The 26,023-nt window shown below is 42.7% G+C and overlaps 1 protein-coding gene across 4 annotated transcripts in view; it reads left to right on the forward strand.

Moving 5' to 3' along the window:
- Positions 1-26,023, forward strand: part of LOC140485988 (rho GTPase-activating protein 6) — a 546,880-nt gene that overhangs the window by 421,955 nt on the left and 98,902 nt on the right. For all 4 annotated transcript variants that reach the window (XM_072584485.1, XM_072584486.1, XM_072584487.1 and 1 more), the window contains exon 3: positions 16,829-16,900. In XM_072584485.1, the coding sequence (XP_072440586.1) occupies positions 16,829-16,900 (72 nt within the window). The remainder of the gene's footprint in view (positions 1-16,828; positions 16,901-26,023) is intronic.

Below are 26,023 nucleotides of genomic sequence, written 5' to 3' on the forward strand. Positions count from 1 at the left end.
AAAAGCTATAATTTTGAGTGAAGTTCAACTAGGCTTATACTGCTGTTATTCGATGCTTAGCTCTCAGAAAGATGCAACTTTAATCAGAGAGAGCTACCTAAAAGTAATCCCACAAATTCTTGCTTTCTCCTCCTCGTTATTTCAAAGTGAGTCCCAAATGCCTGGTTCACTCTCTTCTTTAACCCCATGTTAGTACCAATTGTCTATTCTCTCCACATAGTTTTAAAATTCTGAATTAATCCCACTAACCTGACTCTTCCTCTCAGTTCTGTATCTTAGCCTGCTTCGAACACTTCCCTTGAAATATCCAATGTGGCCATCCTCTGCTATGTGAAAGAGGTGGAGGAAGGAATGGCATTTTTCTAGATAATGTGCCAAAGTGGTTTTTGGTGCACATATTTGGCAAGGTGAGAAGCCTCTTCACCTTCCAATTTTCCATTTTTCTGCGCCAGTAGGCTCTAAGCAAGACTATTGTTGGGATAGTCAAGAGTTCTCGGCAGACTTGGGGTCTCTCTATATACACACTGGCGGTAGCACAGTGATTAGCACTGCTGCCTCACAGCACCAGAGATCTGGGTTCAATTCCTGCCTCAGGCAACTGTCTGTGTGGAGTTTGCACATTCTCTCCGTGTCTGCGTGGGTTTCCTCCGGGTGCTCCGGTTTCCTCCCACAGTCCAAAGATGTGCAGGTTAGGTGAACTGGCTGTGCTAAGTTGCCCGTAGTGTTAGGTGAAGGGGTAAATGTAGAGAGGAATGGGTCTGGGTGGGTTGCATTTCAGAGGGTTTGTGTGGGCCTGTTTTCACACTGAAAATAATCTAATTTTCACACCCAATGTGGCTGACAATGAGTACAGCTGAGCTTGCTGTACACAAATTGCCTGTGGCATTTCACTACTGTGAGTCACTGAGAAAGCGTTTTATTGGTTGTTAAATGCTTTATAATGGCCTGAGATTCTGAAAGAAGTTTCATAAAAGCAGTTTCCTTTTTCTCTATATTTTAACATGTGACTCATCACATTTTTACACCATCCAGTCTATGTGAAATTCCAGACTCTTTCTAAATTTTGTTTGTTTGTGAGACAGTAGTATCATAAAGTAGTGTGCTTTTTTCTCCGGTTCCTGAAGTATTCTTTTTTTCCACGTGGAGCAGCATAAAGGTGAGGCAAATTATACATGTGGCAACTTGCTGTCACAGTAAATCTTGATTTTGGAAAGCAAATGATAAATGTAATCAAAGGAATAAAACAGACTTGGCAGCACAACTGATTATATAGGTTAAATATATTTGAGTCAAATTCCTCTCTTATAGTTTACTCAGCCAGACCAATCCAAACCAAATGTGTCCCTCCCTGTTATGAAGGCTTGTGATGTGGCCTGTTGCCATTTTCCCAAAAGCAACATTAAAACATGTTAATTTCTTCATGCAACCATAGTCAAAGTCAGTTTGTTAACTTGACAAACCTGCTGCCTTGCGCCCACAATCTTTCATTTCTTAGGCCAGTTAAATGTTGTAACTATTTATTAAATTTGCTACTTTAGCTCTGAGCCCCTGAGAATGAAAGGAGAACTCAAATAATGGAGTTCTAAGGTCATTGCAAAATGGAATTGCTCTTCTTGGACCAAGTTGCTTTAGCATTAATACAAGATGTGTTGGCTCTCGTGTGCAACAGTCAACACATACAATAAACTGAATTCTAACTTTATTTAAAATATTCTCCTTTTCCTCCAATTTTTATGCATAAGGGGCTACATGTTCTGGTCTCCAGATCATTGGAAATCGGATGTAAAACTGAAGAAGTGAGTCCAAAATAGAGGGCATAGTTTTAAGGTAAGAGGGGAAAGATTTAAAAGGGACCTGAGGGGCAACGTTTCCACACACACAGAATGGTGCTTGTATGGAGTGGTGGAGGCTGATACAACTACAACATTTGAAAAGCATCTCGACGGCTATATGAGTAGGAAGGGTTTAGAGGGATGTAACCAAATGCCGACAAATGGATGTAGATAAATTTAGGATATCTGGTCAACATGGATGAGTTGGACCAAATGGTCTATTTTCATGCTGTATAGTTCTATGACTGTAAATGCGTTAGGGATCTGTGGAAGACCTGTGAATTTCCTGCGAAGTTTGAACTCCTAATTCGCAATTCCACCTTCTCCCTGGGACCATCATGAGTGTCTCCAACTCTGATTTAGTTTTTACTTCATTACCCAGGGAATATTAGGTTAAAAAATAACATGCATAAAACCAAAACCACCATCCCGATAGGTCTTGCACTGATCACCTCCTCCCTTTCACCTCACAACGTGAATTCGTCTGTAACAACTTGACAACTCCCCAACCTGCCTACGTCCTCAGCTGTTCCTCCAGTCATATCGACCATAAACTGGCCGTTCGTTCCTAACCCTGAAACTGACACCATCTACTTAATCTTACCCTCCTCTCCTCCACAAACAGACCCGCCTATCCCTCCTGAGAAGACCCTCTTAGCCCCTCCCCGCAAATATCCATGTGAATGTAGCCGCTCCAGATGCACTTCATTGATTGATTACTGTGATCCAATTTTCTTTTTTTTATTATGATTGTTTACTCTTTGATAATGATGAAGCTACAATATCTGAGAAGTTCCTTGAGTGTTTAGTTTCAGTTAGGGTGCTTGTGTAATGTGTCGACATTTCACTACCACTATTTTCCTTCAGATCATTGTTTAATGCTCCTTTAGAACTGTACCAGCTTTGAAGTGAAACATTCCCAGCAACTGGACATTTTTAGCAATGTGAATGAGCACGGACTTTGTCTTTCTATTTTCTCCTGGAAATGATTGGATAGATATTTATAAATTCTGAATGTGAACAGATTAGTAAAGCAAAAGAGTCTAAATTGAACCAGTACAAATACTGGAAACTCAGCAGGGTTCAAGGTTGTACATAATCTATTGTCCATTATTACAATAGGCACAGTTGACCTGTTGTGTACTTCCTGTTCATTCTGCTTTTGTTTCACAAGAGTGAATGTCTTTCTGTTTGTGAAAGGCATAAGTTGAGAAAGTTTTGAAGACTTCTTTTCATTAAGTGAAAGTACAATTTCTCCTCCAAGTTGTAACACATTGTGCAAGGATTTTCTTTAAACAGTGAGTATGTAACTGTTGAAGGTTAGAATTTTGGAATGCATTCAACCTTAAGAATGTTTCACCTTTTGATTTTCACTACCCATGCCTGCACCCCACAAATCAAACAAGTATGCAGGCACTCTACTCACTCACTTGCCTCTGCCAATGCATCTCTGCTTAGCCCATAGCAGGAGGTATGCCAGAATGGCCTGAAGTTGTTCATGATCTCCCCTTCTCAGTTAAACTTGACTGACATGTGCTGCTTCTGTCATTGCTCAGGATTGAGGAATATATATTCCCATTCTGTTAATTAAATAATTATACTTAGCATTGAAAGAGTTAATATACGTAGTAGGCAGAAGGTTCGTGTCAAGTGCTACATCCTGCTGTGATTTAAAAGGGAGAACACAACCCTCTGTTAAAATGCCGGTAACTTAATACTAGCTAAATGTAATCCTGATGTTTCTGTCAACAAGCTGTGCTTCTCTCCAAAGCAATTCAGCAGAGAATTGTAAATTTTTCACAAGTGCAATGATTTGCATTCTTAAGCTTGACCAAAAAAATGACTCATCAGCAAATAGTTTTTTTCCATTTCAGAAGGTTCAAATTAGTAAACAGAGCCCCAAACTCCTTTGACAAAAGTTTTGTCTTGTACTGATGTGTCCATGGCCAAACATTGTTCTCTGGTACTTTTTTCCTTCCCAGATCAACATCCTTTATTGTGCCAGTCTAGTTATTGAGTATTGATGGCTTATTTTTTATTAAAGGTGATACTACTGTTTTTACTCTATCACCACTTCCTTCTAATGCACACTGAATGATGATTCGCTCGCTTGTGATATAGAATAAGAACCTGACTAATTTGTTTCACCTTGACCCTTTCTCATCTGAAAATTCTGACTGTAATTAACTTGAGTCATACCAGCTAACTTGCCACAGTTAATGGATGGGACTTGATCTCTGTCAGGTTTGCTCAGGTTAGTAGCTACTGTAGACCTTGGTGTATCAGTCGATCTTTGAAGCCTTGAAAAGTCTATCTGTAAATGGAAGTTGACTTGTATGGCTAGGTATAAAATGTGAACTGACCACTTCCCATTTGGAAAGCCATTTTGAAATGTGAAAATACAACACTAGTCACTCAAATCTCATCAGTGCAATGTGTTTAATTGGATGAATTAGTTCTGCAAGGATACACTTTAACTACAAATAAAATTGTTCAAATATCACAAACATACAGTCTTTGGTATCGATGCAAAAGGTTCCTTAAGTTCATTCTAAATTACTTAGGCTATAGGGTCATCATAAGATCCCACCGTGGATCAGAATTGGTGTTTGTGTTTTGCCATTGTTTGATGATGAATCGCAGTGGAAACTAGTCATTTTGGCATCAACGATTTTTGATAGTGTCTGAGCAATCTTGGTCTTCTGTCATTTCACTGGTTCATAAAGCAACTGCACCAACTAAATATTGCCAGAGTCAAAATTTGGTTAGGACCATTTTAAAGTGTCTGTGTGTATAGTCTTTTTTAGTGATGATGTAATCATTTTGATCTTCTGAGAACCCATTCTGAGATGTTTCTCAAGATCAGACCAGCAACTGGTCATTGTTCATCTTGGGCATTTTCAATAGGACTTCTACCAAGTTCCACACCAGTTTATCACTAACGTTGAATTTCCTTACTGTAGCATAGTTAATTGAACAAAGGTTACAGTTTTTGTTTTGTATTTAATTCTTTTGGCTGGAGGATGCTTTACCTGTTTTTTATCCACCAAAAAGGATTTGCACTGGTTGTGTCTTAAGCTTCCACACACCATCTTGGCAATGCAGTCAGTATCGACTTCTTAATTCAAAGTTTGGTAGAAGATTTGTAGCTCGGGTGCTCGTTGTTGTGGTTCTGTTCGCCGAGCTGGGAATTTGTCTTGCAAACGTTTCGTCCCCTGTCCAGGTGACATCCTCAGTGCTTGGGAGCCTCCTGTGAAGCGCTTCTGTGCTGTTTCCTCCGGCATTTATAGTGGCCTGTCTCTGCCGCTTCCGGTTGTCAGTTCGAGCTGTCCACTGTAGTGGCCGGTATATTGGGTCCCTGGACAACCGGAAACGGCAGAGACAGGCCACTATAAATGCCGGAGGAAACAGCACAGAAGCGCTTCACAGGAGGCTCCCAAGCACTGAGGATGTCACCTGGACAGGGGACGAAACGTTTGCAAGACAAATTCCCAGCTCGGCGAACAGAACCACAACAACTTCTTAATTCTGCACACTGATGAGTAAGGTGAATTAAATGTGCACTTCTGAGCTAAAAGTAAGACTGCCTCTCGATGCAAGTTTCAATTATTTTATTTCAGCAGAATTTAAGAGTATGGGACTAAGCATAATGTTTGGTGCTGAAAAGAAAGTTTTGTCTTTCGTCCAGGTCAACTTACTTGTGTGTTGTTCAATAGTTCTGCTTTAAAATCTCCAGCTTGAAGAATTTGCAGAAGTTATTTTTACTAATGCAAATCTGCTGTTGTGAAAGGGCTGTTGAAGCCGGAAAGCATTCTTCATAAAGATCTGGCTGATAGACAGTGAGCTGCCATTAATCATCGTGTGCTATTATGAGACAGAACTCTAAAACTGCAGTTTTTAGTTTAATAATGGGAGAGATTTATCTTCCAGCTGGACCATTACCTCACACCAAATGACAGGGCGTTATATGGTATTTCACGGCAATTCTTTGGCCAATCCTTAATCATTGCTATCATTTCTTCCAAAGTCCAAACGATTGGAGTAGTTATAATTAATTAAAACCCCAGTTATTCCTTCCTTTTAACATGTGAAATATTCTTATAATTTTATTTGTAATTAGTGTATATACTTGAAAGTAGATTAATTGTTTGTTAGCAAACTGTACTAGGTTAAAACAGTTGAAAGTAATCAGCGCTCTGCCTAACTGTGCATACAGCATTCATGAGTAAATTTGTGGATACAATACTAGCATATGCTTGCAAGTATGTCCTGCCCATACACATTAACAGGTTAAATATTTACTTCTCCTTTCATTATGACTTAGCCTTTCTCTTCTAATTAGGTTGCTACTTTAGTCAAGGTATGTGGCCTTTGTCATTAAGTGTATGCAGTAAAGGCCACCAAAAATTAATGGCCTACTTTTTTAATTTATTCATGGGAGTTCAGTACTGTTCATTAGGCCTGCACTTCTTTCCCGTTTCTAGTTGCCTTAGAGATGATGAAGGTAGTGGTGAGCTAAATTCTTGAACTGCTGAAGTCCTTCAGGTGTAGGGACGCGGAAAGTTGCTAAAAAGGAAGTTCCACAATTTTGACTCCACTATCGTGAAGGAACACTGATACGGTTCCTGGTCAAGATGGTGTGTAGCTTGGAGGAAAACTTGCAAGTAGTGAAATTCCCATTGATTTGCTGTCCTCGTCCTTCTGGGTGATTTGTATGATTGGAAGGTTAGTTGTAGGAACATTTAGTGAGTTGCTGCAGTGCACCTTGCAGATGGTGCATAATACTGCCACTATGGATCAGTGAAGAAGAGAGAGACAACTGATTCGCCACAGTCAATTAAGCAGGCTACTTTATCCTGGGTTGTATTGAGCTTCTTGAGTGATCTTGGGACTATACTCATCCAGACTTGTAGAGAGCATTGTATCATTGTACTCAGACTTTTGTAAATGTTGGGACAGGCACTGGAGAGATGGGCAATGTTGCAGTTGATTGCAATTTTTTGCTTGGTTGATCAGTGCAAAGCTCCCCTGATTATTGACACAAGACCTCAGATGTTGGTAGGGAAAACTTAACAATCTTGGCAAGTTGTTTTGCTGTCTTTGCCTCGGTTGATGCCAAGTGGTCCACCCAGTTTCATTCCCTTCTTTGGACTTCATAGTAGTTTTCGAGGCTTGCTCGGCCATTTTAGATGAGAGTCAGGAGTTGACCACATTGCAGTCAGGAGTTACGTAGAAGAAGACAATTAGAGAAATGCGAACATATCCATCAGTTGTCGAACTAACTAGAAATATGGAGCAGCAAGGTAGCAGGTGGATTTGCAAACAAGGATGAGAATATAAAAATTGCTATTAATCAAGAAAACCTGATGCAGACAAACCAGTGATTGTGTGGCTATCACAATCTAAGACCTTTCCCTTTTTCTATTCTAAAAGAAGCATACAGAGGCACAGCAAAATCTTTTTGCATCAGAAATTTAAATTAATGTTTTTTTCTTAAGGTTTCTCCTCCATTTTAATGCTATCCATTCCCTGACTAGCGAGGATAAGTAGATGAAATATGCTTCAAACCTATTCCTTTTGAGTACTTTTTAAGAATAGTTTAAACTAACCGCCACTGTAGTTTTGTCTTGCACTGTCCAATTGGAAGAACTTCTCTTGCTTTGTTCGTATCCTCAACTATACATCCACGTGAAGAATCACCAAGCATGAACTGTGTTGCACTCTATGGATATACATCAACAGTTACTGCTAAGTCACTTCCTTAATGTGAAATCTGGAAGTGAAAAGTGACCGTGCAGCTGTTTAATTGAAAGAAGAAATCCTACATTCCTCCCTAGTTAAGCCAATGTGTGACTCCAACCTTGCAGAAGCATTGTTGATTCTTAACTCTATCTGCTGTGAGCCAACCAGCTACTCTGTTCAAGGCAGCTGAGCATAGGTAATAAGTCATGCAATTGAAAGTACATTGGAACGCATCGGATCAAGTGTATTTGAATGATATCCTTAGGTAAGTTGGATAAAACTTTATCAGTAAAGATGAAAACATAAATAAATAACTGTGTCTGCCAGGAGTTTGCTCTCTCTCTCATTGTTTGTTATTATAAGGCAGCAGTCAGTTGGGAACCTAGTGGAAATTAGGAGTTTTGATAAGTGAGGAGTGATTAGATTAGATTAGATTAGATTACTTACAGTGTGGAAACAGGCCCTTCAGCCCAACAAGTCCACACCGCCCCGCCGAAGCGCAACCCACCCATACCCCTACATCTACCCCTTACCTAACACTACGGGCAATTTAGCATGGCCAATTCACCTGACCAGCACATCTTTGGACTGTGGGAGGAAACCGGAGCACCCGGAGGAAACCCACGCAGACACGGGGAGAATGTGCAAACTCCACACAGAGAGTCGCCTGAGGCGGGAATTGAACCCGGGTCTCTGGCGCTGTGAGGCAGCAGTGCTAACCACTGTGCCACCGTGCCGCCGTGATCTGTTTACATTTCTGAAGGTTCAAAGGAATTTTATTGGCATATATAGTCCGAGCCTTTCTGAAGTTCAGATCAAAGAATCATTCTAAATTTATAGCACAGAATCTGGCCATTCTGCTTATTTTGTGTGTTGGCTCTATTGACTAGGCTCTCCAATAGCACTAATTCCCTACAATTTCTTCCATGACAGTGAAAATATTTCCTTTTTCAAATTCATGTCCAGTTGGCTTGAGGACACTTTTTGAATCTGCTTCCACAAAGGTGAGAAATAGCAGGAATTCGAGGGTAGTTTTCTGAAAACCAGATGGGTATTTGGTGGGTCTCATGGGAACAGAAGCCATCACTAGTGATTGTCTGCCTCGAGACTAGATAGTTAAGAATAAACCAGTTGAGAGCTGACTCCCCCAGCTGACCTGAGGTTTTGGAGGAGGGTGGTGTCATCAACTATGTCAAAGGTTGCAGTCCTGGTCATAAGGATAGATTTGAATAGTATATCTTAGTCAGAGTCACATCATATTACCATTTGTGACCTTGAAAAGAGGTCATACTGGGTCAGGAGTAGAAACCTTTATTGGAGGAATTCAAACATAAAGTTCAAAGAAAGACTGACATGGATTTCAGAGATGACTGCACATTTGAGGACGAGGAGGGTGTTGGAATTGGGTTCAAAATGTCCTAGAATTCCTATGGTGTGGAAGCAGGCTATTCAGAGCTGAAAATGTGTTGCTGGAAAAGCACAGCAGGACCGGCAGCATCCAAGGAGCAGGAGAATCAACGTTTCAGGCATGAGCCGCCATTCAGCCTGTCAAATCCACACTGACCCTCTGAAGAGCATCCTACCCAGACCTATTCCCTACCCAATTCCCCACCCAATTCCCAACCCAGCCTACACATCCCTGGACATTATGGGCAATTTAGCATGGCCAATCCGCCTAACCTACACATCTTTGGACTGTGGCAGGAAACCGTAGCATCTAGAGGAAACCCACGCAGACACTAGGAGAATGTGTAAACAGTCGCTCGAGGCTGGAATTGAACCTGGTTCCCTGGTGCTGTGAGGCAGCAGTGCTAACCACTGAGCCTCCATCTAAGAACAGAAGGTGCCCTAGAAAAGAAGGGTGAAGGCTTCTTTTTTGTGCGGGGTGGAGATTATGACATCATCTTTGAAGAAGAGGGGTATATTCTCTGAGGAGAGAGCAAACCTTTCTTTAAGCATTTTAGTCAGCATGGGAACTTGGAGGAGAGGTTGAGTGGTCTGTAATTTAATGTAAATGAGTGAGCAGGAGGTTGGCCTCATGGACAAGCTGAAGTAGAAGAGAATCTGTGGATTGTTGGAGTTTTGGAGGAAGTCTATTCCAGTGGCTGCAAGGATAGCTGGTCAAATAACATCAATCCTCAAGCGGCCCAGGAGTTCCTTGCACCAGGAGTTAAAAGTTAGAATGGAAAATATGGTTTTAAAAGCTGAGTGAAGAAGTAAAGTTTAAACCTACAACCTTTTGTTCCACTCAACACAATGAAAAAAAGTCATTTGGCTGACCATTCAGAGTGCAAAGTGCTCAGCAGCGCCACTTTTAGTCCAGGCCTGTGACTCAAGCAATCAGCATATCTCAGAAAACTGAAAAATCCTATTGGATTTCACAACTCTATTCAAACCCTATTGGGTGTGACAAACCAAAGATTCACTCCGGACTTTTCAGTCGAATGCTGTCCGAGCATACGTTGATTAAAATATTTTAATGTTTGTGTAATGTGAATGACGAAATTGCAGATGCAATTGGTTAAGTATCTGCTGGATTTAAACAATTTTGTTCTCAATGGTCAAATTATTTTCTTGCACTTGCAAGTAAGTGTATTTGTTAAGATTTACCTCCTTTTCTTTCGTTCCAATCAAGCCAGCCCCAGCTACATTCTGTATCTCCAGCGCAAATTGATGCCAAGGTTGAGGTGTATTTGATTTTTCCCAAATATACAGTTTTGATAAAGGACCTGAACCACACAGTTCATACATAATAATGTGTGAATAGTTCTGTAGTGATTGAAACCAGGTGTACTTTGCTCTTTAGGTCCATGACTGAGGTTGTTAACCTTGGCCAATCAAGGAAGCCCTGGCTGACTGATATATCCAGGAGATAATAAAAAGAAAAAAAAATATGAACAAGAAATTTGGAATCTCCTCAGTTCACGGGGATGACTCTGAACTGTTTGGACCGCACAGTCAGAGTGTTATAACTGCCATTGGTTTTGACTAAGGAGGAGAGTTTTTTTTTGTCTCTTCCCCCTAGTTTCAGGTAGACCTTTTTTATTTATATTTTTTCCTCTCCTGTTTTATTTAAACAGGAGATTTAGAATCTCCTCAGTCCAGGGGACTGACTCCAAGCTGGCTGACTGCAGCTAGTGTACTGTGCACTCATAAATACAGGGTGACTTGGTGAAGGGCTATCGGCCTCTATACAGTTACTTCAAACTCCTGTTTAACTGAAAAGTATTTATTTCTGGGAAGGTCAGCCAATGCAAATCCAGGAAACCCTGGATATTAATTTCAGGGTTTTATTTTTCCCCCAGCTAAGATGATCTGAGAATTGGTCTGAATCCTTTTGAGAGTGACGTTGGGTCATTGTAGCTTCCGAAGTAGTTGGAAGAAGATAATAATTAGTGTATAAAATATTCATTAAGGCAAAGAGAAGTTGACCAGAGATGTTGCAGGTTTGCTTCCTCAGGAACAGTATTTGCAGTATATATTTCGACTTTCTCTTTTTAATAAATAAGTACATTTCCTTGATCCTGTTTCAGATTTTGACAACCTTGAATGGAACATTGAAATGGGAATAAACCATTCAATTTACTGAGTTTCCTCCACCACTTAATATAGTCACAACTGATCAAGCCATTGGCTTTTATCCACACTATTCCCCTAATTAATATGTCGTTGGTAATCAGAAATGTATCAAATTCCACTTCAAATATACTCAAAGACTGAGCTTCTACAGCCCTCTTGGGTAGAGGATGCCAAAGATTCGCTACCCTTTGAGTTTTTTTAAAAACAAAACTTCTCCTTATCTCTGTCCTAAATGGCACCCCTTAGTTTTAAATCATACTGGATCTTGACTCTTGAACCAGAGTAAACCTCTTACCTGCATCTACCCTGTCCAGCCCTTTGTTTGTTTTGTAGGTTTCAATGAGATCGCTTCTCGTTCTTCGAAACTTTAGACAACACATGTCCAGTTTGCCCAATCTCTCTTCGCAGGTTAGCCAACTGAGGGACAAGTCCAGTGAACCTTTGTTGCCATCCCTCTACATCAGTAATGTCGTTGGGGGTCAGAAACCAAAACTGTGCACACTATTCCAGTTGCAGTCTGACCAAGATCCTATATAATTGAAGCCAGACCTCAATAATCCTTTTACTCAAATCCACTCCCAAAACAAACTGACATTGTATTAGTGTTCTAATAGCTTACTGCATCAACATGATAGCATTCATTGATGTTTTGACAAAGATACCCAAGTTCATTTCTACGTCTATGCTTTCCAAACTCTCACCATTTAATAAATACTCTGCACAACCATTCTTCCTAGAAAAGTGACTAACATCACATTTTTCCACATTATATTTCATCTGGCATCTCCTTGCCCTTGCACTGAGCCTGTCCGAACCCTTTTAAAAATGTTTTACAACTTCCTAGCAATACATACTCCTGTTTTTGTATCATCTGCCAATTTGGAATTATTACTTTGTAGTGCACATATTCCAAACCATTCAAATGTGTTGTGAACAGCTGGGGCCCAATTACTGATCCTTGTGGTACCCCACTAATTTTTTTTATTTCAAAAATATACTTTATTCATAAAATACTTTAATGGTCTGTACAGTTGGACATGCCATACATATGCAAACATTCCATTTGTTTGCATACCGAAAACAGAGTGATCATTCCTATTTACAGGTCTGTACGATTACATTTTTAGCTGAGGCATCAGCAGAGCCCAAATGACTGCGCAGGCCCCCTGTTCTTCTTTAGGCAGACAGATGTTACACGGTGGTCTTTCCCCATCGTGCCTTGGTGGCAGCTGCCCCAAGCTTCAGCGCATCCCTCAACACATAGTCCTGGACCTTGGAATGTGCCAGTCTGCAACACTCAGTTGGGATCAACTCCTTCAGCTGGAAGATCAACAGGTTTCGTACTGCCCAGAGAGCGTCCTTCACCGAGTTGATGATCCTCCAGGCGCAGTTGATGTTCGTCTCTGTGTGCGTCCCAGGGAACAGGCTGTAGAGCACGGAGAACCGCGTCACGGCGCTGCTTGGGACGAACCTCGACAAACACCACTGCATTCCTCTCCAGACTTCTCCTGCGTAGGCACATTCCAGAAGGAGGTGTGTGACAGTCTCGTCCCCCCCGCAGCCGCTTTAAGGACAGCGTGCGGTGTGGCAGAGAGTCCGGGCGTGCATGAAGGATCTCACAGGCAGAGCCCTTCTCACCACCAGCCAAGCCACGTCTTGGTGCTTGTTGGAAAGTTCTGGCGATGAGGCATTCTGCCAAATGGCTTTGACAGTCTGCTCAGGGAACCGCTCGACAGGATCCGCCCTCTCCTTTTCCCGAAGGGTCTCAAGGACACTACGTGCTGACCACTTCCTGATGGACTTGTGGTTAAAGGTGTTTTTCTTCATAAACTTCTCCACGAAGGACAGATAATCCTACTCCAACTACTCGGAGCGTTCCGCGGCAGCGAGGCCAGGCCCATCCTTCGCAACACCGGGGCCAGGTAGAACCTCCGTACGTAGTGACACTTGGTGTTTGCGTACTGGGGATCCATGCACAGCTTGATGCAGCCACACACAAAGGTGGCCATCAGGGTAAGGGTGGCATTGGGTGTATTTTTTTCCCCCGTTGCCCAGATCTTTGTACAGCGAGTCCCTTCGGACCCGGTCCATCTTTGACCTCCATATAAATTGGAAGATGGCCCGGGTGACTGCAGCGGCACAGGTTCTGGGAATAGGCCAGACCTGTGCCATGTATAACAGCAATGACAGTGCCTCACACCTGATGACCAGGTTTTTTCCCACGATGGAGAGCGACTGTAGCTTCCATCTGCACAGTTTCTGCCTCACTTTGCTGATATGCTCCTCCCAAGACTTGGCGCACGCCCCAGCCCCCCCAAACCAAATACCCAGCACCTTCAGGTGGTCAGTCCTGATGGTGAAGGGGATTGAGGATTGGTCGTCCCAGTTCCTGAAGAGCATGGCCTCGCTCTTGCCTCAGTTTACCTTGGCACCCGAGGCCCGTTCGAACTGGACACATATGCACATGAGTCTGTGCACGGACGGCGGATCCGAGCAGAAAACGGCGATGTCATCCATGTACAGGGAGGCCTTAACCTGCAGACCCCCGCTGCCAGGAATAGTCACCCCTCTCAGGCTCTGATCCTTCCTGATGGACTCGGCAAATGGCTCTATGCAACACACAAACAAGGCAGGAGAGAGAGGACAGCCCTGCCTGACTCCAGATCTGACTGGGAAGCTATCTGATTCCCACCCATTGATTGAGACTGTACCGACAATGTTGGTGTAGAGCAGTCTGATCCAATTGCAGATTCCCTCCCCAAAGCCCGTTTTGGAGAGAACATCTCTCATATACCTGTGTGATATCCTGTCAAAGGCTTTCTCCTCGTCCAGGCTGATCAGGCAGGTGTCCCACCCTCTGTCCTGCACGTAGGCGATCGTATCCCTGAGGAGTGTGAGACTCTCAGCGATCTTCCTGCCCAGCACAGCACAGGTTTGGTCGGGGTGAATCACCGACCCCAGAGCAGACCTGACCTGGTTAGCGATTACCTTTGACAGAATTTTGTAATCCGCATTCAACAGTGAGATTGGTCTCCAATTTTTGAGTTCCTCCCTCTCCCCCTTCCGCTTGTAGATGAGGGTGATGATACCTTTCCTCATGGATTCACTCATGATACTTGCCAGTAGCATACTGACATACTCCTCCAGCAGGTCCTGGCCAATCAAGTCCCACAAAGCGGAATAGAGCTCGACGAGTAAGCCGTCGCTTCCGGGAGTTTTATTCTTTTCGAAGGACTCGAGGGCCTTGGTCAGCTCATCCAGATATAGCAGTTTGACCAGCCTCTCGCGTGTTCTGTCGTCTAAGACCTCCATGATAGAGGACAGGAACAACTGGGAGGCCGCGCTGTCAGTTGGCTTTGTGTCATACAGATTGTCATAGAAGGATTTACTGATCCTCATGACGTCAGCGTGAGATGACGTTATCGAGTCATATTCTTCCTTCAGGCTGCTGAGCACAGAGCTCTCTTTGTGCACCTTCTGGAAGAAGAAACGTGAGCACGTCTCATCCTGCTCCACCGAGCGGACCCTGGACCGGAAGATTATCTTGGAGGCCTCCAAAGCAAAGAGCAAGGCTTGCTGGCCCTTCACCTCCTTGAGGTCCTCCGTGACATCCACATGCAGCAGGAGCAGGTTCTGCATACTTTCCTGGAGGTGGGACCGTTTTCCCCGCCTCTCTCTCGCCTTCTGAACACCTTTGAGGATGAAGAACCTCTTGATGTTCCCTTTTACTGTTTCCCAGCAGTCCGCTGCAAACTCTAAGAGGGGCTTCACGGTTCTCAAACCTCCATAGTCCCTCCTGAGCTCCTCAATGTTTCCCGGGATCAACAGCTTTGTGTTCAGCTTCCACGTTCCCTTACCAGCCCGCTGTTCATCCTATAGGTGACAGTCGGCCTGCAGGGGTCAGTGGTCAGAGAAGAACACTGGCTTGACGTTGGTTGGTCTGACCGAGAGCGTTCGGGAAACAAACAGGTAATCTATCCTTGAGTGGATAGACCCGTCTGCCCGTGACCAGGTGTATCTACGCTGCGCTCCATCTGCAGGGGTGCTGAAGACGTCGTGCAGCTTGGTATCTTTTACCGTGTCCATCAGGGCTATGGCTATGGATGTGGCGTCCAGTTTACTGACCCCCCCCCCCCCCCCGGATCATCCATCTGCATCAATGATATAGTTGAAGTCTCCTGCCAGAGTGGCCAGCCTGGACGTTGCCAGTCTGCCAACATGAGAGTCATCCATTTTTTCCTATTCTATTTTCTGTCTGTTAGCCAGTCCCTAATCCCTGGCAGTACATTACCCATGTGCTTTAATTTTGCTAACCAACTTCCTGTGGGAGGGATCCTAACAAAGGACTTCTGAAAATCCAGTTATTATACATCCACTGACTCCCCTGTCACTTATTTGTAAGTAACATCCTCAAAACAAACTCCAAATTTGTCAAACACCTTTTTCGTTTGCAAATCCATGCTGTCTGTGCCCAATCGGATCACTTTTTTATCCAAGTGCCCTTGATCATGGTTATAGCAATTTCCCTATTCCTGTGTAAAGCTGATGAGTCTGGAGTTCCCTCTGGGGTGACATTTGCATGTGTGTTGTTGAAAAATTCTTGATAGACTGTGGATGATCCAGTTACAGTACAGGATAATTCCATGAGCTCAAATCATTCTTTGTTCTTGGGGTGAGAAGGTTGCCGGTCAGCATTGTACCAATTGACGGTTTCGGAGGGAATTTCTAAATCTTGATCTAACAACATCAACAAGCAGCAGTGATGTAGGTGTTAAGTTGTGTTGAGGTGCAACTTCAAGGTGTTTGTGTTATCTGTGCACTTGTCCTTCAGGTGATTAGATTAGATTAGATTACTTACAGTGTACACTGTACAAGTCCACACCGCCCCGCCGAAGCGTCACCCACCCATACCCCTACATCTACATTTACCCCTTACCTAACACTAAGGGCAATTTAGCATGGCCAATTCACCTGGCCTGCACATCTTTTTTAGATTGTGGGAGGAAACCGGAGCACCCGGAGGAAACCCACGCAGACACTGGGAGAACGTGCAAACTCCACACAGTCAGTCGCCTGAGGCGGGAATTGAACCCGGGTCTCAGGCGCTGTGAGGCAGCAGTGCTAACCACTGTGCCACCGTGCCGCCCACAAGAAGTTGAGTGTAGTGAGCCAGACATGATTTTGAACAAGGAACCTTCTGATCTGGAGTCAGACGCGCTACCGTTGCGCCACAAGCCGTGATGGCTTTGGAAATATTGTTGAAGAAACTTTGGTGAGTTGCAGTGGTCCACCTTATAGATAATACATCCCAGCACCACGGTACAGTGCTGATGAAGGGAGTGAATGTTTAAGTCAGAATTGGAAGACCATCTTGATCACAATATCCTGGCCAGAGTATAGTGTCCTGTATGGATGTCAAAGCTAGTGGACATGCCCTTGGAACTAATCTGTATTTTACATGTACTCTCAAAGAAGCCAAGAAATCGGAGTGAGGAAGGAAGAAAGAAAACAAAAACACTGCAATAGACCTTAATATTGTTTGCACTTGGAATGTTTTGCTTTGTATCTCATATCATGTAAAACTTAAATATTTTCTAGAGTTGTGATTTAAATTTCCTGTATACGTACAGCATTCTTTCAGTCAACAAACGTTTAATATTGTTTTTTATTTACAGATGGACAAAAGCGGAAGAAATCATTGCGACGGAAGTTAGATTCATTGGGCAAGGAAAAGAACAAGGACAAAGGTGAATAAGCAATGTATTAAAAATGGCTTGCATATTTAGAATTTCTGGAAACCAAAAGGGTAAAAATTCAAGAGTTTGAAAGCATTTCCACTTCAGATTAAAATGCAAACCTTACCTAAGGAATAATTATAGAATGAATGATACCTATATTCTGCAAATTCCACTGAGTTCAAGAATGACTTTGGTTTAGCTAAAAGTTAACTTGGGCTTAGATGAAAGGTCAGCTGCCAGTAATGAAGAAACTAAAATTATTGATGCTTATGATCGTAGAGATGTCATAAGGCAAAGGGTTGGAGGAAGTTATGGAGATGGTGGGGGGAGGGGGGAGGAGGTTGTGGGGTGTTGGGGGGGTGGTGGGGGGGCGGGGGGGGACTGGATGCTCATGGTGGGTGTCAAGGCCGTGGAGGGATTTGAAAATACCAAAACTGATCCATGGCTCAGCAACACCCTATAGTAGAGAAAAAGTATGTTTGAACTCTGGATAAAGTTAATCTGGAGATTAGTTTCAAGGAGGAGGCAAGAATTAATGCACAGTCAGACCATATTAGTCCTACTTGAGTTTCCCATTCTATTCATATACATTTTTCTAAGTAGGTGATTGGAGTTTTCTTTTTTTTCACCTTAATTTGAAATATTCCATGCAACCAAATATTTCAAGGGGAAGGGCAATAGCATGAGGGGAATTGTCATACATGTTGCCCTTTTTAAAATTGTTGCAGCATGACTTGGTTACGTCAAACTAATTTATGTTGACTGCAGTAGGGTTAATGATGCAGTATAATATCAAGTTTTAACTTTTGTTGTAAACTAGGGAGCTTTAAAAATACAAGCCCTTTCAGGTAAGCCTTGTAAATGAGTCCTAATTTAAATAATTACTTAATAATCAAGTCTCAAGTGGGAATCTATAAATAGTGTAATAGATCTGCTATGACATTAAGCAAGCAAATTTGAAGGACAAGTGTATGTGTCACATCGTAGGGAAATATGTCTTATTTTGTAAATTTTCAAGAGTGTTCTCAATTTCTACTCCGTAAAAATGAAGAAAACTATATATAACCACGAGGCATCATGACTAATTAATATTATCACTCGAGAAACTCAACACTCTTATTGGTTGTGGCTATCTTATACATAGACTTTGTAGGGTGCAAAAGGAATTATATGGTGGATAAAAAAGATAAATAGTACAGTAAGATTTGAGGGTGGAACAAATAGTCAAAGAGAAGATTTTTGAGAGACTTTGCCATCTCCTTTGTTTGAGTTTTAACATTGGGAGCTTTGTTGCAAAACTCTCCAAGACAGGTATTTAGTGGCAGAAGGGCCGGTCACCAGTTGTGAAGATAAATGGCTAATTCTGTCAGTGGAATGAAAAGTTCATGTATTGATCAAAGAGGCCTCTTAATTTGTTGTGGATGTATGCATGGAGGGATATTAAACTAGGTTCAAATAACTTGAAGTCATAAACTTGGCAGTTGAAAATTGATTAAATAAGAATTGAGTTGATTGGATAAAGGATGGCTTAGTGCAGTCTGCAGCACTGTTGAATGAAGTGATTATTCTTGAGTGAACAAAGAGTTTGCATGCCTCAAGGCCAAAAAACAAATGTGATTCTTGTGCAGTCCTTCACAAATGTTAGGAGTCAAATTGTTGAAGGAGTGATACCCTGCTTCAGCTGTTAAGTGGTAACATATTTATGGCTAGGACTCTTTGATATGTTTGCGAGTAAAACAGTCTTCCGACCAATTAGTGTGTCAAGCTTCACCATGGGCTGTTCTGATTGTCACTGTCAACATGGAAAGTTCTGTGATACACATCAGCAATACACGAGGATTTCAAAGTCTGTGAAAAGATTTGTAGCTCGGTTGCTCGTTGTTGTGGTTCTGTTCGCCGAGCTGGGAATTTGTGTTGCAGACGTTTCGTCCCCTGTCTAGGTGACCTCCTCAGTGCTTGGGACCCTCCTGTGATGTGCTTCTGTGATGTGCTTCTGTGATCTTTCCTCCGGCATTTGTAGTGGTTTGAATCTGCCGCTTCCGGTTGTCAGTTCCAGCTGTCTGCTGCAGTGGTCGGTATATTGGGTCCAGGTCGATGTGCTTATTGATTGAATCTGTGGATGAGTGCCATGCCTCTCGGAATTCCCTGGCTGTTCTCTGTTTGACTTGTCCTATAATAGTAGTGTTGTCCCAGTCAAATTTATGTTGCTTGTCATCTGCATGTGTGGCTACTAAGGATAGCTGGTCATGTCGTTTCAGACAACAACTCGCCAGAACGAAGGACCCAATACCCAGCATGAGCAAAACCAATGTAGTGTACAAAATCCCATGCTAGGACTGCACAAAACACTACATCGGACAAACAGGAAGACAGCTAATGATCTGCATCCATGAACACCAACTAGCCACGAAATGACACGACCAGCTATCCTTAGTAGCCACACATGCAGATGGCAAGCAACATGAATTTGACTGGGACAACACTACTGTTATAGGACAAGCCAAATAGAGAACAGCCAGGGAATTCCTAGAGGCATGGCACTCATCCACAGATTCAATCAATAAGCACATCGACCTGGACCCAATATACCGGCCACTGCAGCGGACAGCTGGAACTGACAACTGGAAGTGGCAGATTCAAACCACTACAAATGCCGGAGGAAAGATCACAGAAGCGCTTCACAGGAGGCTCCCAAGCACTGAGGATGTCACCTAGACAGGGGACGAAAAGTCTGCAACACAAATTCCCAGCTCGGCGAACAGAACCATACATGAGGATATCAGAACCACTTGTTGAGTATTTTACAGATCAATGTTCAGGAGACCTGATTTGTTTCTGCAAGTTATTCTCCTTCCCAGCTTTCCTATCCTACTTTGTCTCAAAGCATTTATTGACCTGAAATACATTTCCAAAAAAAGCTACTGGCAAGTGGCAGCTTGTTGAGCTAATGGTTAAAGGGCAAATGTTCTTTGTGCATGAGAAATCATGTCTCACAAACTTGATTGAGTTTTTTGAAGAAGTAACAAAGAGGATTGATGAGGGTAGAGCAGTAGATGTAATCTATATGGATTTCAATAAGGCGTTTGACAAGGTTCCCCATGGGAGACTGATTAGCAAGGTTAGATCTCACGGAATACAGGGAGAACTAGCCATTTGGATAGAGAACTGGCTCAAAGGTAAAAGGATGGTGGTGGAGGGTTGTTTTTCAGACTGGAGGCCTGTGGCCAGTGGTGTACCACAAGGATCGGTGCTGGGTCCTCTACTTTTTGTCATTTACATAAATGATTTGGATGTGAGCATAAGAGGTGCAGTTAATACGTTTGCAGATGACACTAAAATTGGAGGTGTAGTAGACAGCGAAGAGGGATACCTCCTATTAGAACAGGATCTTAACCAGATAGGCCAATGGGCTGAGAAGTGGCAGATGGAATTTAATTCAGATAAATGCGAGGTGCTGCATTTTGGGAAAGCAAATCTTAGCAGGACTTATACACTTAATGGTAAGTTCCTGGGGAGTGTTGCTGAACAAAGAGACCTTGGAGTGCAGGTTCATAGTTCCTTGAAAGTGGAGTCGCAGGTAGATAGGATAGTGAAGAAGGCGCTTGGTATGCTTTCCTTTATTGGTTAGAGTATTGAGTACAGGAGTTAGGAGGTCATGTTGCGGCTGTACAGGACATTGGTTAGGCCACTGTTGGAATATCGCTCGCAAATCTGGTCTCCTTCCTATTGGAAAGATGTTGTGAAACTGGAAAGAGTTCAGAAAAGATTTACAAGGGTGTTGCCAGGGTTAGAGGATTTGAGCTACAGGGAGAGGCTAAATAGGCTGGGGCTGTTTTCCCTGGAGCGTCAGAGGCTGAGGGGTGACCTTATAGAGACTTACAAAATGATGAGGGGCATGGATAGGATAAATAGGCAAAGTCTTTTCCCTGTAGTTGGGGAGTCCAGAACTAGAGGGCATAGGTTTAGGGTGAGAGGGGAAAGATATAAAAGAGACCTAAGGGGCAACGTTTTCAAGCAGAGGGTGTTACATGTATGTAATGAGCTGCCAGAGGAAGTGGTGGAGGCTGGTACAATTGCAGCATTTAAGAGGCATTTGGATGGGTATGTGAGTAGGAAGGGTTTGGAGGGATATGGGCCAGGTGCTGGCAGGTGGGACTAGATTGGGTTGGGATATCTGGTCGGCATGGACGGGTTGGACCGAAGGGTCTGTTTCCATGCTATACATCCCTATGACTCTATTAAATATGGAATACACAATATTTGGTCCCGTGCAATAAAAGGTAATGCATTCTTTTTTGCTAACTCATTAGAAAGTTTGCAAGAATATAAGTTTCTTTTTAAAAGAATCACTCATCTGTTGACATCATGTTAATTGCCTTGCGTATCTTTTGACAGCCATGGAATTAAATACAGTAGTGGTTTTGTGCTTTATATATGGTGTACTCGTTGGTTCCAAAGGAACTGGCTCAGATTACTAGCCCACCTTTTTGACCTTTTTGCAGTACATGTATTGAGTTGGGTATTCAAACAGGGTGTTTGGCTATGTGTTCCAGAAGTTTGATCTGATGGTGACGATGAAGGGATCATGATAAGTACTTAATTATCGCACTCTTTCGACGTCACCTATAGTGTGTATGGAAAAGCATCATCACTATCTTTTGAAACATGAGATTAAAAGGGAAAGTGAGGATTGCAGATGCTGGAGATCAGAGTCGAAGAGTGTGGTGCTGGAAAAGCACAGCCGGTCAGGCGGCATTTGAGGAGCAGGAGATTTGATGTTTCGGGCATAAGCCCTTCATCAGTAATGAGAGCTCTCACTGTGTGCTCAGTCCGCTACTGTTCACCCGGCAGCGATGCACAGGTTGAATCATATAATCAAGTTCACTCTAATGGATCTTATCAACAGCAATGGTGCGTCAGCATACAAAGAGGATGTGCAGCGGCTAATGGACTGGTGCAGAGCCAACAACCTGTCTCTGAATGTGGACAAGATGAAAGAGATGGTTGTTGACTTCAAGAGCATATGGAGCGACCACTCTCCGCAGGGCATCAGCTCCCCCGTGGAGATTGTGAAGATCACCAAATTTCTTGGTGTTCACCTGAACCCTCAATATCAACTCCTTAGCCGAGAAAGCCCAGGAGCGTCTCTACTTTCTGTGCAGGCTGAGGAAAGCCCACCTCCCTCCCCACATCTCACCACACTCTAGAGAGGGTTCATTTGCGAATATGCTGAGCTGCTGCATCATTGCCTGGTTCAGGAATTTCACAGTCTTCGATTGTAAGGCCCTACAAGGGGTAGTGAGGACAGCTGAAAAGATCATCGGGGTCTCTTTTCCCTCCATTACAGACACTTTTACTCCACTTGATGCATCTGAAAAGCAAAGATCGTTGTGGAAGCTCCCACATACCCCTCAGTCAAACTCTTCTCCTTCCTGCCATCTGGCAGAAGATACAGAGCATTCAGTGTCTCATGGCCAGACTGCAACAGTTTCTTTCCCCAAGCCATCAGGCTCCATAACACAGTATAATTGGACTCCTTTTTCCCATCTGAAATTCTTTCCTATTGCTGCTGGAAAAATTTCTATTATTCATCATTCTTCTGTTACACTGTAACTTGCGTGTTTGCACTGCTTATACACTTTATGCTGTGTACGATTGTGTAGATTATGCTGTCCATGTAGCACCCTTGGTATTGGAGGAACGCTGTCTCGTTTTTCCTGTATCAGTTGTATGTGGTAGAAGTGACAAATAAAAGCTACGCTGCTCTACTCTAGAAACAAAACCTGTTTTGGGGGGAGCAACACCGTACAACTTTGCCTCCCATCTATGGCCATGACTTTTCTCCAGTTGTTCGGCCTTGTGATTGAATTTTCACAAGCCTTCTGAGACTTTTTCAGTGTCATTTGCCTGCATATTTTGAGTGTTGTGTGTACCTACACCTGCTGCAGTCCAAAAATGTGGTGTGTTACCACCCCTTGAAGACAAATAAGAATACGCAACAATGCTGGCCTTGCCAGGGATGTTCACATTCCGTGATAGCAAACACAAGTAACCTAATTAACATGTATTTATAAACAGCAATAATAAATGTAACCTTGAGTACTGTGTTTTCTTCTGTACTGTTGCAAATTGGGCAACAGTGGTGAAGAACATGCTAGATTGAAAACTGCTTAGGGTTGTAAAAGTTTCTCTTAGTGTCAGCCGATTTTCATTTGCTGCTCACACCGTATTATGTTTTGACCGCTATGAGGCAATGAGAATGCAAGTGAATGATGGCATCACGTAGTAGCTGATGGTGTTGTGTTGCATGTTGCTAACAACACTCAAAGTTTGGCCTAACAACCAGCTATATACCCGTCACTGGGGACTGAGGATACCACTTTAAAATATGGAAAAATGGGCATGTTGTATAGTCTGCTGCACAAATTAATTTACAGTATGGATGGTCACGCTGGAAAAGTTCCATATGTTAGCTCTGTTAGCAGAAGTATGTTTACGCTATGGAGCAGGATTTTTATTAGCAGGGAATAGTTGACATTTGAAACTAAGCCCACAGTCACTTTGCAATATCTATTTATCTGTTCAATAGAAAGTGAATTTCTGAGAGCGATTCCTTACATTTACATATTTTTCTTTCAAATTGAGATTGCTTATTTGATCCTTTTTGTGTTCACCAAAGTAAATAATATTAGTAAGGGGAAATCTACAGGAATCACATGTCTCTCATTAGGAGTGCAGCCAGAATTATTATTCATCTTGTTTTGAATTGAATATAATTACCAGTGTAACCCAGCAATGAGAAATCTGTAACTAGTTTTATCAAATAATCACTGGGAACAGTTGAACATGTACCTTTTTAGTTTTGCTACATAAAATATGCACTCTTTACAGTCTTCTGTTTTGAGTAGCCTGTGTAGTTTTTTTTCTTAAAAAGCCTCTTCGTGAATTTATGTAGGAATACAGAGAAGTGTAACTGTTAACTTTTCCAACAATTTTAAATTCGTGAAGACTGTAGCTTAAGGGTTGGTACTGTGTGATAGAATGGTTCTATCAATGAAACCTGCATATAACAAATCTTACCAAAGGTTAAAAATCTGAGCAGAAGAAATCCACTGTGGTTGACAGGGCTGTCAGCTGGGTCTGACCCATTTAACCACATCCCACCACCCCCACCGCTCCAGACAATTGTGAAGTTCTACTTGTTTTCACTTGCCACCCCACCAATCTCCACATTCAGCAGATTGTTCCATGCAATTTTTCCTACCTCCAGCAGGATACCAGCACCAAAACACATCTACCCCATCCATTCCACTGTCATCATATTGCAGGTACAGTTCCCTTCAAGTTATCCTTGTCCACTCTTCTGTTGTAACTAACACTTCCTCGGATCTTCTCTCTATCCCCACCCACCCAATGACAACTTCCCATGCAATCGTAGGTGGAACACTTGCCCATTCACTTCCACCTTCCTCATAGTCCAGGGCACCCAGCCATGCCCTCCAGGTGAAGCAGTGGTTGTTTGTACATCTTTAAGTTTATTCTACAGTATTCGGTACTCACAGTGCAATATCCTTTTACAGCAGCAAGACCAAACACCAACTTGGTGACTGCTTTGCACAGCATTCCCACTCTGTCCATAAGAATAACTCTGATCTTCCAGTTGCTTGTCTTCTCAATAACTGACCTTACTCCCACACTAGCATTTCCCACCTGGGCCTGCAACAGTTTTCCAATGAAGCTCAAAGAACAACATCTCATTTTCCACCAGGACACTTTGCAATTTTGAGGACACAACATTTGTGTTTAGCAGCTTTAGAGCATGACCTCTGCCCTCCGTTTTAATTACATGCTTTGCTACACAGCCCCCAAACTATTCCTGGCCAGGTCTTGTTTGAACTCTCATTCGAGTGAACTCGTTTTCTTCTTTTCACATCTCTCCTTTATCACTAGAACTCCCTTTGTCTTTGCTCTGGGCACCCCCATCTGTTCCTCCACCCTTTCTGTCGACAGTGTAGTTACCAAAATTTTCCACCCCAAACCATTCCAAAGAAGTCCTGTTGAACTCAAAAGCATTTAACTCTTTCTTTCTGTTCATGTGCTATCAGACCTGAGCTTCTCTAGCAACTTCTGTTTTTATTGAGATTGTCAACCTCTTCAGTAGTTTATTTTATTTAATTATTTTTTAAAAGGTTTGGCAAAAAGTGGAGAAGAAATAGATATCTGATTCATTCAATTTAACTTGTAAATGTAAATTCCCATCTTTCAGTAGATATACTGTCAGTTTTGTTTCAGTTACAAAGCTCACACCTAAAAGTTGTTTTTAAATTTTCTGATAGGATCTCCTTGTTATCCAAATTTACTAACAAACAGCCAACTCCAAGGTTAGGTATGATACAGGCCAGATACAAAGCAGCATTGCTCCTCCCACTTACCTCCCCACCGCCCCCTCCCACCCCACCTTATTCCAGATCCAACCCTCCAATTCGACACCGCCCTCTTGAAAGGTTCTACGTGTCCATCTTCCTTCCCACCTATCTGCTCCACTACCATCTCCGACCTATCACTTTCATCCCCATCTTCATTTATCTATCGCATTCCCAGTTTCCCAACCGCCCCCAGCCCCTTTCCCCTCCTATTTATCTCTCAGCCCCCTTGGGCCGCCCTAATTTCTGATGAAGAATTTATGCTCAAAATGTCGGTTCTCCTGCTCGTCAGATGCTACCTGACCAGCTGTGATTTTCCAGCATCGCACTCTTTGACTCTGATCTCTAGTATTTGCAATCCTTACTTTCTGCTCTAACCTTGTCAATCTCTCCACCCAATTATGTACCATTCCTGTACTGAAAATACTAATTCTATAAGTCTTTTAAAGATCTGAATGGGAGGTATGTGCAGGCATGGGAGAAGAGGACAGGGGAGTGTCAATGCATCAATGGTTCCTTAGAATAATTAAAGCCCAAAATAAGGCCATTCAGCCTATCATTTCCATGCCAGCTATCTTGCTATTCCTTTTGTTACTGATTTAAAATACTCAACCCTTATATAGCAGCACTGTTGGAATACCTTCACAGTATGGACTGTAGCTGTTCAAACGTTGGCTCACTACCAACTGATTGAAGGAAGTTTAGGCAC

Source organism: Chiloscyllium punctatum, chromosome 15 (assembly GCF_047496795.1).
Source record: "Chiloscyllium punctatum isolate Juve2018m chromosome 15, sChiPun1.3, whole genome shotgun sequence".
Lineage (NCBI taxonomy): Eukaryota > Metazoa > Chordata > Chondrichthyes > Orectolobiformes > Hemiscylliidae > Chiloscyllium > Chiloscyllium punctatum.